Source organism: Pinus tabuliformis, chromosome 2_2 (assembly GCF_031772625.1).
Source record: "Pinus tabuliformis cultivar Carrire ecotype Pingquan chromosome 2_2, CPIR1, whole genome shotgun sequence".
Lineage (NCBI taxonomy): Eukaryota > Viridiplantae > Streptophyta > Pinopsida > Pinales > Pinaceae > Pinus > Pinus tabuliformis.
The window spans coordinates 85,880,262-85,897,130 of NC_142300.1; the positions used below are offsets into that span (position 1 = coordinate 85,880,262).

A 16,869-nucleotide genomic window follows, 5' to 3' on the forward strand; every position below is an offset into this window, starting at 1 on the left:
AGATGAGCCAGCAAAGCCCTATTCTGAAAAGGAAAAGAACTACCCACTCAAACATTGAAACTCAAAAGTGCAGGTAGTCTGCAAGGTTAAATATAGCCCAGGGAATGTCTGTAAATCCACAGGATAGCGTTGAACAACCTGCGAAGCCATCCGAACCAATTAGTATACAGGACTCTGAGTCAAAACCATAGGAACAATGCAATTCTGAGCTAGAACAAGAAGAAAAGGATAATTCAGAGCCCGAGTCAAAGGAAGAACCTGAACAAGGGGAAGGATGTCATTTAGAATCAAAACCCGAGGAAGAGGCCAATTCAGAACAAGAACCTAAGGAAGAGGATAGATCGGACTCAGAGCAAGAACCGACACAGCACTTTGATGATGAACTAGAAAATGAATAAGGGCCTCCTCAAAAATCAACCATGAGCCCCCAAAATGATCTTTTGCAGGATTTTGAGACAAGGATGGCCCAGGTCCTGGAAAATCTGAATGCATACATGTAGCTTGGAGGATCACTTGATCCTAACCTAATGGAAGCCCAATCCCTAGAGGATTCTGGGCATACAGAAATTCTACCTTCTTCAGAGGTTACAGACCAGGAAAAGGAAGCAGACACAAAATTTATTCATGAACCCGACAACCAGTCTGGTGACACAATTCTATTAGAGCACAGGCATGATAAACAACAAGAATCTTTAGATACAGAAGCTATTGACAAGCCTGTTAGTGTAAAAGATGCTCCTCATAAGAGGCGAGTAGCTGAAGCAAAACTAAAGAAGTTGAGACAAAAATACCAAAAGCTTCAAAAGACAGTTAAAAGGCTACGTTGGAAGATTAAAGAAATTGCAAACAGAAAAGCCCAGAACACTACTCCTGAGGTAGTCACTATGGCTACGCAAATAGAAATATGTAAGGGTAGGGAAACAGAAACCCAAACCGAACTCATTCCTACTCAAACAATAGCCACCCAGGAAAATTTGCATGCAGACTTAGTGGATGCAGCTGTTCAGACAGAGGGTTGGTCCTCCCACAATAAGGAAGTACAAACCGAGGAAATATCCTCTCGTAGCATAGGCACTCAGACAGAAGAGCAAGCCAAGGATATCCTATCAAGCAAAGACCCTATTCTTCTAAAGCTACATGAAGAGCTGACGGAAGACCAGCTTGCTTTAGAACGATGTGAACAGGAGACAGTGTTATAGCTCCAAATCTCACTCTTATGGTTTGTGATGCTGTACTCATGGCCTAGGGCAACCCCTCCTTCCAGACCTGGTCCTAAATTTTAAAAAACAATGTTTTATCCCTTATACGCGACATTGCCCTGAGTTAAACGCGTGTATACGCGGGTATGTGTATAGCCAACCCACATGTATGTATTAAAACACTTAAAAAAATATAAAACTCCTCATTTTCGAGCGGAGATCGTGGGTTTTACCTGCTGATCACCTGTTAGTGCCCATGGCCCAACTGTTCCCAACCAACTCCTAACTAAAAAACTACTTTGGAAATGGTATAAAAAGACCTCAAAGGGAAGGCCTAGAGGAGGAGAGAATAGAGAGAAAGGTTATTATGCTGAGATTTTTCCCTTGACCAGGTCTGAAGTCCCTTGTGCCTTCTGCACTTCCCCCATTTTGTACAGGAAACCTTTGTTTCCTTGTGTGTTGATGTTCATCCACCATTTATGACATCATGGAGAGAGTCATGGAAGGAGTTTTGTTAGAGGCTTGAGTCTGGAACGGATCCAGAAGGAAGCTTTGCTTGGAGCCTGCTGAAGGTGATTCAGGTGAACATATTCCTTTTTATGTACTTTATTTGTCTATAATAAAAGAAACACATGTCTTGGTTCCCGAAATGAATCTTATTTATGTTAATGATAGTCATGTTTAGAATTCATATGTAAATGGTTGTTTGGATTCCATAACTAACTACCTTTCTTTATAACATTAAGATGGTTTCTTTATAAGTTTTGTCCATGTACTGATGTGTTCTTTGAATTGGTTGCTTTGCAGGACAAAAGAGAAGAAGGGAACTCCAAGAAGGGTTTGGACCCCAAAGGCCTTCTCAAACGTAGGACCAAAGGTACGTACCCTTGTCATAGAATTTGCTTATAATAGCATAATGGTTGTATGAATGAATGTTTCTTTGAATAGATAACTTTCAGTCTGCTAGGGTTTCAACCCAAAAAGCCCTAGGGGAGTAATTCCCTCTATCAGAATTGGCGACTCCACTGGGGACAACACTCTTGTTGTTCCTAGTTTGGGTATTTTTCAAGCCAATCAGGGCTCAGCTGCCTTGTCTGCTTGCTGTTACTGTCTGGTCTGTTCTTGAATTTTAAGCTTTGCCAGTTTCTTCAGTTTGTTTTTTATTTTTCTTGAAGCTTTTCATACACGCTGTTTTTCTTAGATACAGAGGCGTATATACGCTTATTTCTTTGAGTGAACCCTCGTATACGCAGGTTTCCTCAAACACAGTCGCGTATACACACAATCTGTACTTAAGTACAGTCGCGTATATATTGCAATTTTCAAGATTTATAAATCTTTTTAGTCTCTGAAGGCTTGTCTAGTGGTTTGAGTCAGTCTGAAACAGTCATTTTCCAGTATCAGTTATTTGTTTTACAGCGAGCATCTCCTTCTGAATTCTCTCTGATTATAAGGAGTATTGGTCTTGTTTTTTGTTGATTGCAAGTGTCATCGTTTTTGGCTAAAGCACGCAAGATTTCTTGTTAGGAATCTTGGCTGCTCTGTTTCATCAGGGTAGGGAGATTGAATTCAATCTTTCTGTTAATCTTGCTTTTGGTGACTTTTTGTTTGCTTGACAAAACCGCTTTTTGTGACCATCCACTTCTTTGTTTCATGAAAGTTGTTGATTGACACTTTCTTGTAATTTGTCTTTTTGATCTTTTTGGTTTTCATTGCCAAGGCTTTCATTGATGCTTTTGATTGTTAAGAGAGATTTCGAACACATTTATTTTTGTTGGGTTTTCATCCATTGAGTGGTGTTGATTCGCAAAAGTGTTTAATTGCCTATTCTTCGATCACAAGTTTCAGTATTGTTGAGAGCAATTTTTGAAAAGACTTTTTTGTTTGTTGCTTTGAAGAAAATCTTTTGAAAATCTTAGTTTTGCTTTCTTGAACTTGCTTTTCATTTGATTTCCTTTTAGTGAAGTGAAAGTGCTTTATGTTTGTCTTAGAACTTGTTTTTAGTGTTTAGACGAAATGAATGGTAACATCTCATATTCCATCTAAGCATTGTAAGTGGCAATATAAAGATTGATAAGCAAGCAACTTTCATTTTTGGTTTTTAGAGTAGTTTTAGATCTTGCATCCACATATAGTTGTTGCATTAGGATAGATTTGCATCCCCTTTTAGGCACATATAGCTTTGTTAACTTTTGTGAGTGTGAAGTGTGAATTAATGAAAAGAAAAGAAAAATTTGTTTTATTAGAAGTACCTCTGAACCCTATAGAAATTGGTCTTCATCAAAAAACGAAAAAGTGCATGTGCATGTAGTTAAGCTTTTATTACGCCGTAAGGCGTTCCCTCTGAGACGAACTCCCCTCCATGCCACCGTGTCTCAACGTGGGCCGTTAAATGGATTGTTAGACGATTAAATCATCTCCAGCCATTAGATCATCCGTGGAGAACATTCTGATCAGTGAAGAGTTGCACACCCTGAGCTCTGAAGCGACACGGGGAAATTTTATGGCCCTGAGGTCTGAAGCGACACGGGGAAATTTTATGGGTATATCGAAGTGGGTGGCGGTATTCAGACCATTTTTGGTTTGGATTCTCAGATTTTTGGAACCGAATCCCCAGTTTCCAGATTTTTTTATCTGCTTCCTGTTTTATGATTCTGGTTCTCACATTTTTGTATCTCTGTCTTCTCGTCTGATTTGGGTTAGCATGATTTGGGTCAGCAGCGGTTTTTGGTGTGGGAAGAAAACTTCTGAATCTCTGTCTTCTCGTCTGATTTGGGTCAGCATGATTTGGGTCAGCAGCGGTTTTTGGTGTGGGAAGAAAACTTCTGAAGATGAAGATCAAGGGTGGGTGCGGGGTTAACAGTTTTTTGAATTCATGGAAGATACTCTGATTCCTTGTAGCCTCCATTAATCCCGACATAGTTACAGTCGAAAATGGTATTGATTGTAGGAGCAGGGGTGCTGGGATTGACCTACACTTTCATGAAGACTGGATAGCCCTCAGGCCTTATTGTACTGGCACTGGTGGCATGCATTGCCTATTATGGCATGACGTTGTTGGTGTGGTCTAAGAGGGCCCTCAAAAGGCAAGGATTTCAGAAAATATAGCTTTGGAGATCTGGGCTTTGCTGTTTAGGGAAGTACAGGGAAATTTGCATTGCTAAAGTTCCATGTTTGATTCTAATTTAATCGCTCATTACGCTCCTAACTTCCTGTTCTGTGATCTGGACAGTTTGTACTACACTGTGGTTCAAGTGGGCACACCTAATGTAACTTTACTTGTAGCACTTGATATGGGCAGCGATTTGTTCTGGGTGCCTTTTGATTGCCAACAGTGTGCTCCTACTTCTGCACCTAGCTATGGACTTGTATGTATTGCATTTTCAGCTTCTCCCTGTTAAACCTACTGACCTATTACATTAATGTTGAATTTTATTCTTATGATAAACAATTATGTGAGATTGCACTGGCTGTGAATTCCACTTAGACTATGGTTTCATTCTTCTTATCAGCAATGGGCTATTGTGCCCATCTGTTAGTTTTTTCCATGGGCATGGTGTTGATCAAATATTAAAGGTAGAAAACGGAACCCTTTTGAACATATTTTCGAGAGTAAAAAATTCGGGATGGTTGAAAATTATTTGTGAGTGGCCAGTGCTGATTTTCGAGCCACAGTAAGAACATGGGTGCATAATAAACATGGAGTCATGTTTGATCCCTAAGCTTTGCCATATCCAAGTAAAATTCAATGAGGTTGTTTGATTGTGTTTGGGTGATTTCCCGAGCCACAGAGAGAACATGGGTTCATAATAAGCATAGAGTCATGTTTGATTCATAAGCTTCACCGCTCAAAGTAAAATTCCATATAAGGGTGTCTTGATTGTGTTTTGATGATTTCCTGAGCCAAAGTGAGAACATGGGTGCATAATGGGGTCATGTTTGTTGCCTGAGCTTTGCCATTCCAAAGTAAAAATCTGTGAGGATGTTTACCTGTGTTTTGGTGCTTCACATTCCCAAAATTCCACAACTTTTCCTGTATTAATCAGTAATTTTCTTTAGCCTTCCAAAACCTGTATCTCTAGCTGAAGTGCAAGATACATCTGCAAAGACAAGCAAGAACCGTTGCTTTTGCAGAAGAACAGAGGTCAACAGGGTGCATACTATTGGCACTGCCTTTTAAACTTGATAGGGCAGTTTGGTTGGCTTGATGCTATTTTCTTCAATAGGCCACCAACCAGAGGTTTATGTTGTTTCCAAAGACAAATTGTCAAACCTTTAGCAACCAAGTTCAATTGAAAACATTTTATTGCATAAGAAACAGCTAGGGAAAAGACATATAAGAGCGACTATACATGTTGCTTGATTACAATAAAATTATTTGATTCATCTGATGCTTGAAACTAGATTTTGAAAATCAATTCAAGCTAAGAGATTTCTTTTAAACCATCTCTTCTCGTAGTTGATGACCTAGCTTTAAGGACTTGCAGGTCGTTCCAATAATTAAATCTACTGAAAAGAGATTAATATAATTTACTTGGAGATATAGGTTGATGTGAAGAACTCTAAATACTGTTAAAAAATTTTAGTCACATATTTCTAATACTGATTACAGCATGAATGCTAGATTTAACAAGGAACTAATCCCTAGAAATCCAACTGATAGTAGTCTTACCCAAAACGAATCACAGAGTTTTGTAGGTCAGAGTTTATGCTTTGCCAAATTTTGCCCATTTTTTGCATATTTTTTATCCTAGTTGGCTGACTTCCCAAGTTGCTGACCCTGGACCAATTTTTGCCGATGCTATTTTGCACAAAGTTACTTAAGGAACTGAATTACAGGTTGTCACTTCAAGTTGCACCATCCTTCTAACACCTTAGAATCACAGTTATTTGAAACACCTTATCTATAGTTGGGAAAGAAAATACTAATACCACTAACCTCATATATACTACGGTACTACCACCATTCTCATCAATGTACATTTTCTAAGGCTGAACATTGAAATTGGCAGGCATTAGCATCAGCTTGGCCTTTCAGAACCCTATTTATTATGGCATAGTGACAATGTTTCTTTCATATGCACAACATTCTCTCCACTTACTAAATGCATTTGCATTCTTCCTTGTCAGGCAAAATAACTCCTCTGCAGTGTGAATGAAGCATGTAAAAATGATTCCTAAGTACAAAATAACTTATTATCTTGTGAAGTAGGATAAATGTGCAACAACATGGCCCTCTTGCCGGTGCATTTCAGGCGCGGTTCCGACTTGAATCCAGTGGTCAATCCTGCTTCCACACTGGCAATGTTTCCTATTCACAGATTTTTAACTTCCCTGGGATTTTTAGAGGTCTCCAAATCAGCCTGTATGGTCAAACAATCTGGAAATGTGCTGGATTTATAGGAATCGCGGGGAATTCCCACAAGGGTTTCCCAAAAAGGCCATTTTGTTGCATGCTTAGTCTTCTTCATATCTTGTGCTTCTGTGCGTTTCCTTGATATGGAATTCTTCAGAAAAAGAATTAATCATTTCTATGCCTCAACTTGGAGTGGGATTTAGTTTGTGATTTAATTATGATTTCAACAGGACATCGATTTGCAGACTTACAGTCCATCAGCCTCTAAGACAAGCAAGCAAGTTACTTGTAATAATACTCTGTGTGATTTACAAAATCAATGCTCCAAATCTAGTGATCAATGCCCATACAACGTTACATATCTCTCAGAAGATACATCCACTGCAGGAACTTTAGTGGAGGATGTTCTTTATCTGACTCCTGGAGATGGATCACAGAATGGAACGGTGGTGAAGGCGCCCATCACATTCGGGTATGATTTATTTTTTGCTGTTGTAAGTGTCAGTTTCATCTATTACTCAAATCTGTAGCAAATAAACATTCTTGTAAGTGGCTAGGGCGGAGGTTCCAAGCCATGTCAAGAGCATGAAAACCCAATAAGCATGGAGTTATATTTGGGCCTTGAGCTTCACAGGTTCAAACCAAAATTGATGTAAAGATGTAATATTATTATCGACTGCCAAAATCAAAGTGCAGTGCTTGTATTTATCAAATTGCTTGTGTTGATATCAATGAAATCACAGCATTAAGCATGGATTTATGGTTTCTAATATGGATTGTAACTCTTTTTATTGGATATCATTCAGTGCTATCATTTCTGAACTGATATTTTTGAAGTTGCAGGTAGAAGCACATAGTTTGTAGGCTAAGGCTTCATTAAACAGGAAAAATAATTTTAATTAGGTTGTCGGACAGTGGTTACTATAGGAGATTTTCAATTCCCATAGTATTAGCCCTCGCTGTTTTTTTTTTAATAAATAATCTTTTGTTGTAAAGCAACTTCTGGCAATCTCTAAATATACATGTCTTCAAGTAGGCTTTAAGGCTTTGACTGCTTTGACATATCCTTGGATGGACTATTCAGCCCATCCATATACATGGAAACTACTTGCAGAGGAGAAATAATCTCTACAAGTGGGGTGCCTTGGCAGAACTCTTTCATGCGGCCTCTCTGATTCTTATTTTGAGGGTTAAGAAACAATCATCTAGGGTGTAAGCATCAGAGTTGTGATAAAAGGCAGTCACAAATTCAGCCCTAGTAGTCACCCTTTCATTTCATTTGTGTTTCTTCAAATGCAGATCCTTCCAGGTGTGGGGTGGAAAATTGGATTTCCTGATAATCCTTCGTATGATTAAATGAAAGAAACTTGACAATTTTACTATTGAAGCATCTTGATTTAGTCTCTCTTTTGACCCTATCAAACTTGGGATTGGGAACACTCTCAAGATGCCACTAATTGATACGGTTTCTTTCTTTCTTGACTTTATTGTCATGATTCCCGCGATTTACCATTCTCCCATTAATGTTCCCTGCAAAGGGGTTTCAATCATGATCATTTGTATTCACCCCCCCCTTTGGTAGTCTTGGGATTCAACCCCCCTTTTGTAGTCTTGGGGTCTTTGCTGACCTTCACCACTACTCTCGCCTGCCTGTATCCTTCTGTCAATTGCTATAATCATTATACACAGGGCTTGGTTCATTTGTTCCATGGTGTCCCTTGTCGTATTCAAGTGATTCCTTGATAGTGTAATTTATGTCCTCTAATTATCCTCCTATGAGTAACTTAAAATGAAGCCATAGTTGGTATTCATCCCTGTTATGAACCTAAATCGAGATATGTTTTTATTTCAAAAACCATAAGAGACTCACAGTATAAAACTATTACCTGGATACTATTATCTATAATCTGAAGCTAATAGGGTGCTAACAATAGTAAACAACAGAAAAAACTTGAGAAATAAACTCAACACCAGCAACAACAATGCAGTAATAACAGTAGAAATTCCAGCAATATTCAACAATACATTTGATAACTGATTCTAGAGGACTAATTGCAGAATCAAGTCTGCAGTAGTTACTGGCAACAGCAACTGGATACTCAAAATACACAGCACACAAAACTGAAAGCTTCATGAGAACATAGGGATGCCAACTCAGGTCAACTCCAAGGGAAGTATGGTCGCTGCTTCAATTTTTTTTTTTTGTTGACATGCTACCTGCAATAACATGGCTCTGAAAAGCCCTCTACACTAATGCCTAAGAACCCTTTTTATATCTGATTATCCCAAACATTAAGTACTAGTTGAAATATCAACTTTAAATTAATTAAATTGTAAAATGATGTAGAATGATGATTGAATAATGTTACAAATCTAAGTTACAACTCAAATTTCCAAGGCCAAAACCCTCCAGAAGTGCCAAGCTGAGTTCATGACTGCACAGGATGAAAGACTCAAAATAACATTTGAAATTCTTAATAGTATGAAAATAATCAAACTACAAGCATGGAAGAAAAAATTAAAGAGCTAATAGAAAATCTCCGCGCCGTGGAGTTCAAATGGTTGTCTTCAGCACAGTTTAATAGAACATATGGTACCATACTCTACTGGATGTCACCGATCATTACTGCATAATTCAGCCCTAGTAGTCACCCTTTCATTCTATTTGTGTTTTGTCAAATGCAGATCCTTCCTGGTGTGGGGTGGAAAATTGGATTTCCTGATAATCCTTCGTATGATTAAATGAAAGAAACTTGACAATTTTCCTATTGAAGCCGCTTGATTTAGTCTCTCTTTTGACCCTATCAAACTTGGGATTGGGAACACTCTCAAGATGCCACTAATTGATACGGTTTCTTTCTTTTTTAACTTGATTGTCATGATTCCCATGATTTACCATTCTCCCATTAATGTTCCTTTCAAAGGGGTTTCAATCATGATCATTTCTATTCACCCCCCTTTTGTAGTCTTGGGGTCTTTGCTGACCTTCACCACTACTCTCGCCTACCTGTATCCTTCTGTCAATTGATATAATCATTATACACAGGGCTTGGTTCATTTGTTCCATGGTGTCCCTTGTTGTATTCAAGTGAGTCCTTGATAGTGTAATTTATGTCCTCCAATTATCCTCCCACAAGTAACTTAGAATGAAGCCATAGTTGGTATTCATCCCTGTTATGAACCTAAATCAAGATATGTTTTTATTTCAAAAACCATAAGAGACTCACAGTATAAAACTATTAACTGGATACTATTATCTATAATCTGAAGCTAATAGGGTGCTAACAATAGTAAAGAACAGCAAAAACATGAGGAATAAACTCAACACCAGCAACAACAATGCAGTAATAACAGTAGAAATTCCAGCAATGTTCAGCATTACATTTGATAACTGATTCTAGAGGACTAATTGCATAATCAAGTCTGCAGTAGTTACTGGCAACAGCAACTGGTTACTCAAAATACACAACACACAAAACTGAAAGCTTCATGAGAACATAGGGATGCCAACTCAGGTCAACTCCAAGGGAAGTATGTTCGCTGCTTCATTTTTTTGTTTGTTTGTGACATGCTACCTGCAATAATATGGCTCTGAAAAACCCTCTACACTAATGCCTAAGAACCCTTTTTATAGCTGATTATCCCACTTTAGCATCAGTAATCTTCATGTCAGATAACTAGGCTTTATAGGAAGCTTCATTAACTAACAGAAAATTTGTAACCATGTAACCTAAAATTTATCTTAACATGAAGTCCCCATGTAACCTAAAATTTATCTTAACATGAAGTCCGTTAACTGACAGGAATTTATAAATGACTCCAAATTTTGAATGATCCACATAAATTTCTAGTGATTCTCATATAGCACCAATAACTATCATTAAAAGCAGATATCTTTAGACATCGTACCAACACTAATGTAAACATTAAGTACTAGTTGAAATATCAAATTAAAATGATGTAGAATGATGATTGAATAATGTTACAAATTTAAGTTACAACTCAAATTTCCAAGCCAAAACCCCCCAGAAGTGCCAAGCTGTGTTCATGACTGCACAGGATGAAAGACTCAGAATAACATCTGAAATTCTTAATAGTATGAAAATAATCAAATTACAAGCATGGGAAGAAAAATTTAAAGAGCTTATAGAAAATCTCCGAGCTGTGGAGTTCAAATGGTTGTCTTCAGCACAGTTTAATAGAACATATGGTACCATACTCCACTGGATGTCACCCATCATCAATGCATTTATAGTTTTTGCCGGGTTAGAAAACTAGCATGCCATGAATTGGGCAATGGAATGAAAACATACAGGACAATCTTCATCCCTCCTGATCCTATTGACATGCACTGGAACCCCCCCGTCTGCTGGCTACAATTCTTTAGGGCATTCAAACTTCTAGATACTTTGCAGAAAAACAATTCAATGCATATAAAAAAAATTGCAGTGTAGCATGAAAATCAGATTATGCTTGTTTAAAATGACATAATATGCAACGTTCATCATAAAAATAAAAATGCTAGCACATACTACTTCACATAGCATTACCATTTAGAATAACCATAATTGTCCAAAAGACATAACTGGCACAAATGCCGCTTGAATGAAAATAACGCTGAAGCACAATTCCCATTCTAAAATCTAATTTCTGCATCCCTGTAATAAAAGTGGCATCATATAGAATGCTTCAAGATAGGTCTGCAATTAGCTAAGTAATTGGACTGTTGAGAGGCCATGATGGATGAAAGTTGTATATATTATTATTCTCCAAGGACCACGGAGCTAACTGAAATCCATTTTTATATGATTTGTGACACAGGCAGAGTTAGTCAATATTACCATACTCGCTAAAAATAGAGTTTCAGATAACAATGTGATATGGTTTAAGGTCTTCATATCACACCAGAGTTTGAATTGAACATTGAGGCTTATGATAAATACAACAAACTGTATCTTCACACATTGTTTGATTTCTCCACTAGATTTGGTTATGCAAGGATCATAAAAACAACACATGCATGAACACCATAACCTTAGAAAAACTAGCACGCCAATACAAATCTCCTTCAACTGCATAATTTTATGATAAGTAATTGTGTCCTTACATTCGAGCTCCATATCTTCAACTACTAATATTGCTCTTCCACATGAGGTCCAAAGGAAATCTGTGTTCATTTGGTTCCAAAGTTGGAAGAACTTCAAAATCATTGTCTAAAAGCTATACCTTTTGTTTTAATCTTCTCCTTCTCCTTTGTTTTGTTGGGCAGTACCAATGGAGATATGAGCAAGAGATGTCTCTGTGTACGATGTTTCCATGGAATATAATAGGCATAGGAACAATGTGGGCTGGAGGACAATACAGAGCTCCTTCATGAGCCCAAGCATTTGTTTTCACCTCCTTATCAACCACCTGTAGCTTCTCTGCGTCATAAGGAATAGATCTTGGCAGGGATTCAGTTCATCACAATGTGACATGGTTTAAGGTCTTCATGTTTTTAGGCAAATACATTAGAATGTTGTTTGAAAAGATTAACATACCTCTCCTTAAAATTTTGTATATCGATATGGATACCTAGTTGTTGTTCGCGTGAATTAATTTGTTTAACTTCACCTTCAACTAGGCAATATTTAAGGTATCTAAACAAGTTCAATGGATATGTATGACTACTTTTATTCAATTTCATAGCCACTTTAACCCTCGAATAGGGTTTTCGGCATGGTTTCCTCAATTCAAAATCATTATCATCGACCCTTGCTTTCAAAAAAGCTCATTCACATTTCAATATTCTTCCATGCACTATGCCTTACGGCGTTTCCTTTGCAACATTAGGTGCAAATGCTAGTTAATTTCTTTTGCGTCAAAAAACACCACTAGTTTCACTTTCGTTACCTTGTGACTTAAAGAACAGCCTAATAAAATCAAGCGCTAACTAAAATTCACTAGAACTTTTTGTTTTAGTCAGTTACACCAACAAGATTAGGATTCTAGGGCCTTGGATTAGGCGAGTGGAGACTTAACTCTCCAAGGCCATATAAACGTCAAACGTAGGAGTCTGAATAACGAGAGAAAATCCAATAGCGTTAGGAAGACCAGGAAAGCTCCGGGTCTGGGAGTTAAGCACGAGGGTCTGTGAAGACAGGGAAGAGAGATACCCCCTCTCCTACTTGTCTGAACTTACCTCACGACTGTTCCACCTGGCTTCTGCGACGAGTTGGTATCCATAGTTGCTACTCCTAGGGAACTACACAGGTGGCTACGGAGGGGAATCCCGTGGCACCTGAGGTTGACGTTGCATCACTCTCGATAGTACTACTGGAGGGCACCCTTGCGAAGCTTGGGGGCTTGCACCGGCGGAGGCTATTGTTAGGAGGTCAGCGTAACTTCCTCTGATACCTTCGCTGATAGGACTGGGCCCTCATCATCCCATACTATCTTCGGAAGGCCCCTTATTTCACTTTCTTGTATTTTGGTGTCCGGTCTTAATCACCTGGAGCGGAAATACTTGGAAGTTGCTTGACTGGTTGTATCTTTAGGGACTTTATAGTGTGTGCTCTGTGCTCCTAGTTGGCCTAGCTTTCAATTTTTTGAGTCTTTAGTTAGATCATAACAAAAAATTCAAAGTGGCTGACAGATCTCCAAGATGGTCTCGAAGACTTCGTGGTCTCTTGCCACCAAGTTTAGAGCCTTCTCCTAGAAGGCGCAGAGGCAATACTACCGGTGGGTTCCATCCCACGCCGGTTGACACATCGGGGATTGATCCTCCTCTCGGGGGCATTAGCGGCTAAGCAAGGCCTGACACTTCTGAACAAGAGAGGGACACTCCAGTCCTTTCTCGAGTTCTCTTTCAAGCGGAGAATAACATAGAGGTAGAAGAACTTTCAGAGTCGTTAGCAGCTCCAAATTCTCCACTACCATCTAGTCATGCAGACATACTACAATACGTTGGGACTCCGACGCATAGACCGTCAAGTCCAGGTTACCCTATGTGCTTACCATCGATGACCACTACTGGAAGCATGGCTTCTACGAGTGCTACGACTATGCAAACCCCAACATCAGTGCAAGGGGGAGGAACCATTTCCATCTCCTCTGCTTCCTTGTTTGGATCTTTTGCTAGCACGTCTATAGTTGGGTCTACCTCCATTCCGTCCACGAGTGGAAATGACCAAACCAATGCTTTTGGTACTGGATTCTTCCCATTTGGCACCCATTCACATGGTATTCCATCGGTTCCGTTTAGTGCCGCTACGTCCATGATGGGCGGATCGGCTTCATTCCAAGGTTTTCCTTTTGGAAGTGGTCATATACCACATTCCAACCTGACGGTAGGATCCATGCCTTTTTCTTCTGTGGGACAAAGCAGCAATCCTTTCCAAGGTTGGAATAACCCTGGGGTTAGTAGCGCGGGAACTGGGAATCCATTTATCGGCCAACAAGGGAATAGGCCGTACTCCACGGTTAGTATGTTTCAAAGTATTCCTCCCCTTGCTTCAGCTTGGAATCCCTATCAGGGGTTATCAACTCCCTACAATCCTTTAGGAGGAAACTTTGCTGGTTATGGAGGTTATACGGCCGAAGTTGGTCAAACTCTGAATTTTGCTGGACCACAAGGCTTGCCTTTTGGTTCAGCCGATTCTACTGGTTACTTCGGGCAGCTTGGTGCCTCCCAAATTCCAGGACAATCTTTTCAGAGCTTTGGGAGTTCTGCCTAGTCTGGATGGAATCCCCAAGGTCCTCCTAGGCTTCCGTTTCTGGCAATGTTAAACTTGCTAGATCTCACTAAGTTAACAAATGGACCAATCAAGTACAATCCGGCCTGGCCTCCGGTCCCAACCAAACTCCCTTTGGACATTCTAAAATTCGAAGGGAAGAGTGGCGAAGACCCAGGCGACCATGTAACCACATTCCATTTGTGGTGCTCATCTAACTCCCTTATCAATGACTCGATTAGGTTGAGACTCTTTCAGCGCACCTTGACTGGTAATGCGGCCAAATGGTATATAGAGTTGCCAGGGGGCAGCTTTACATCGTTCGCTGACTTAGCCAATATTTTCTTAAATCACTTCCAGTTGCCTGTCTGCTATGATGCCAGAACTGAACTTCTGGCCACCTTTCGTCAGGATAAGGCAACCCACATTTCTGACCATATTCAAGAATGGAGACAGAGAAAGAGGCTCATTAAATCCAAAATCCCTCCGGAGTACTGTCTCGAGTGGTTTTTGAAGTCTTTACAACCCGAGATCTCCAAGGATGTCTCCATGTCTGGGGTCTATTCTGAGGAGCAAGCCATTTTTAGGGCCCAGCAATTAGAATTGATCTACTCTCAGTCTGGGATCCTACAAAAGTACTTGCCAGATGCTCCTGGATCTAAGGTTGATGTAGCTAAGTCGAATCCAGGTCCGCACGCGGATGGTATCGTCGGGTCAGTAGACACAACTACCGTGAACTTGTTGAATCAATTGCAGCAGTTGTCCTTGCAAACTGCTTCTAACAACCAAGTCACATCCTCTAATCCCCCCACTTCCCAAACTTCTTCAATAAATGTCGTCCAATCTGATAACCCCAAAGGAAATCAAAATTCCAATGGGAAAAAGAAAGGACGAGGTAAGAAAAGTAACCAGGATGGGAAGCCTGATGCAAATAAATCCGGCAACAATGCCGGTGGTGGTAGAAATGAGTCGAGAAAGAAAGTCAACTTTCCCTGCAAATTGTGCAGTGGAGACCATCTAACTCATCTCTGCCCTAATATTGAAGACGCTCAGTGCTTGTTAGGACAACAAGGGACTTCTAGTTCTCAAGATGTGTTAACCAACCCGTTTCCCCAAGGGCAGCAACTTCTTGCTGGCGCGAGTTCAAATCCTGGAACCTCCGCTGGGGGCAACCAGGAAGGGGAAAAATCGTCAAATGTTTTCATGATGGGTTCTAATGTCCATGTGGCTACTTGGTTACGTGATTATGGTGAAGCCAAAACTTCCAAGGACAAGACTGTTCCCAGAAGTACTGAACTTCATATTGAGCGACCCCCTGTCGAGACTATACCACGGATACCGAAAGGTTCTGCTAAACGCGCGACGATTAATCCTAATGCTAGGGCCGCCCAGAATTACTCCATTGTGGAGGATCTGGCTCAGAGTCTGTGCGCCATGTCCGCTTTAGAGGTTCTCCAGTCGTGTCCGGCTCAGAGAAGTGCTTTACTCTCCGCAACTGGAGCAGTCGATTCAGGTAACTCTTTAGTGCTCACTTTTGACATGTTAAATGTCAAAAAGCGACTCCCTCATCATATGGCTTTCCAAATAAAGTCTACATACCGAAAAATCAATATTTTTCGCACCGTGATAGATGAAGGAGCTTCCACATGCGTTATGTCGATGTCATGCTGGAAGGCTATTGGATCACCTTCGGCTGTTCCTTCACCCACCATTTTGACTGCATTTGATGGTCATTCTCATAAGCCGCATGGGATTATCCCGGCCTTTCCTATATGTGTTGGGGGAAAGGTCGTCAATATTGAAGTAGAGGTCGTAGATGCTAACCTAGACTATAATCTCCTATTAGGAAGGAACTGGGTATACGAGATGGATGTCGTTGTTTCGACTCTGTTTCGTGTCATTTGCTTTCCTCATGAGGGGAAAATCGTTAAGGTTGATCAATTGGACTATTGTCCAGTCGATCCTCAAGCAAGCTCTGACTCTACTGTCCCTTTAGTGGATAACCCTCGCCCGCCAACTGAGAATTTAGGAGTAGGGATGTATTCCTCATTGATGGGTACATTTGATCTTCCCTCTCCTTTCGCTAAAATTAATGCTATTTCATCATCTAAGGAGTCTCCTCGAGAAGAGTTCTTTCGAACTCGTTATTTTTCAGACCCTTGGACCTTGCCTTCACCTACGACCACATTAGTTGAAGGACAAGTAAATGGAATGGCATTCCCTATATCTGCAGCTGAGCTTAGATATCAGTCTATAGTAGACTCTGCAGAAAACCACTCTACTCCTTTTTCCAAAGAGGAGTTAGATGGTCATGTGGCCCCGGCTTGGAGCCTTGATTCTACCTCTGCCTTGGACTGCTTAGATTCGGTTCTACCTTCTGAAGAAGCAATCCTTGAAGTAATGATGGGTATAGATCGACCTTGGGAAGACTTACACCATCATTCATACTTTCTTCCTCCATTGCAGGAAGTAGAATCTAGATTCTTCGAGCTCTTCACTAGTGATGTTTGTACGGTGTCAAACCCTTTGGCTCCAGCACACATTTGTGCCGAAGGTAATATGTCGGTAATTTCAAAAATGATACATATAAACATCTCTAGGG

General features: G+C 40.0%; 1 protein-coding gene across 1 annotated transcript in view; it reads left to right on the forward strand.

The window, feature by feature from the left end:
* Positions 1–3,710: 3,710 nt before the first annotated feature.
* LOC149191551 (aspartyl protease family protein 1-like) overlaps positions 3,711–16,869 on the forward strand; it is a 129,409-nt gene continuing 116,250 nt past the window's right edge. Inside the window, exons 1-2 of the mRNA XM_089406691.1 lie at positions 3,711–4,567; positions 6,786–7,027. Of these exons, the coding sequence (XP_089262817.1) occupies positions 4,370–4,567; positions 6,786–7,027 (440 nt within the window). The 5' untranslated portion in view covers positions 3,711–4,369. The remainder of the gene's footprint in view (positions 4,568–6,785; positions 7,028–16,869) is intronic.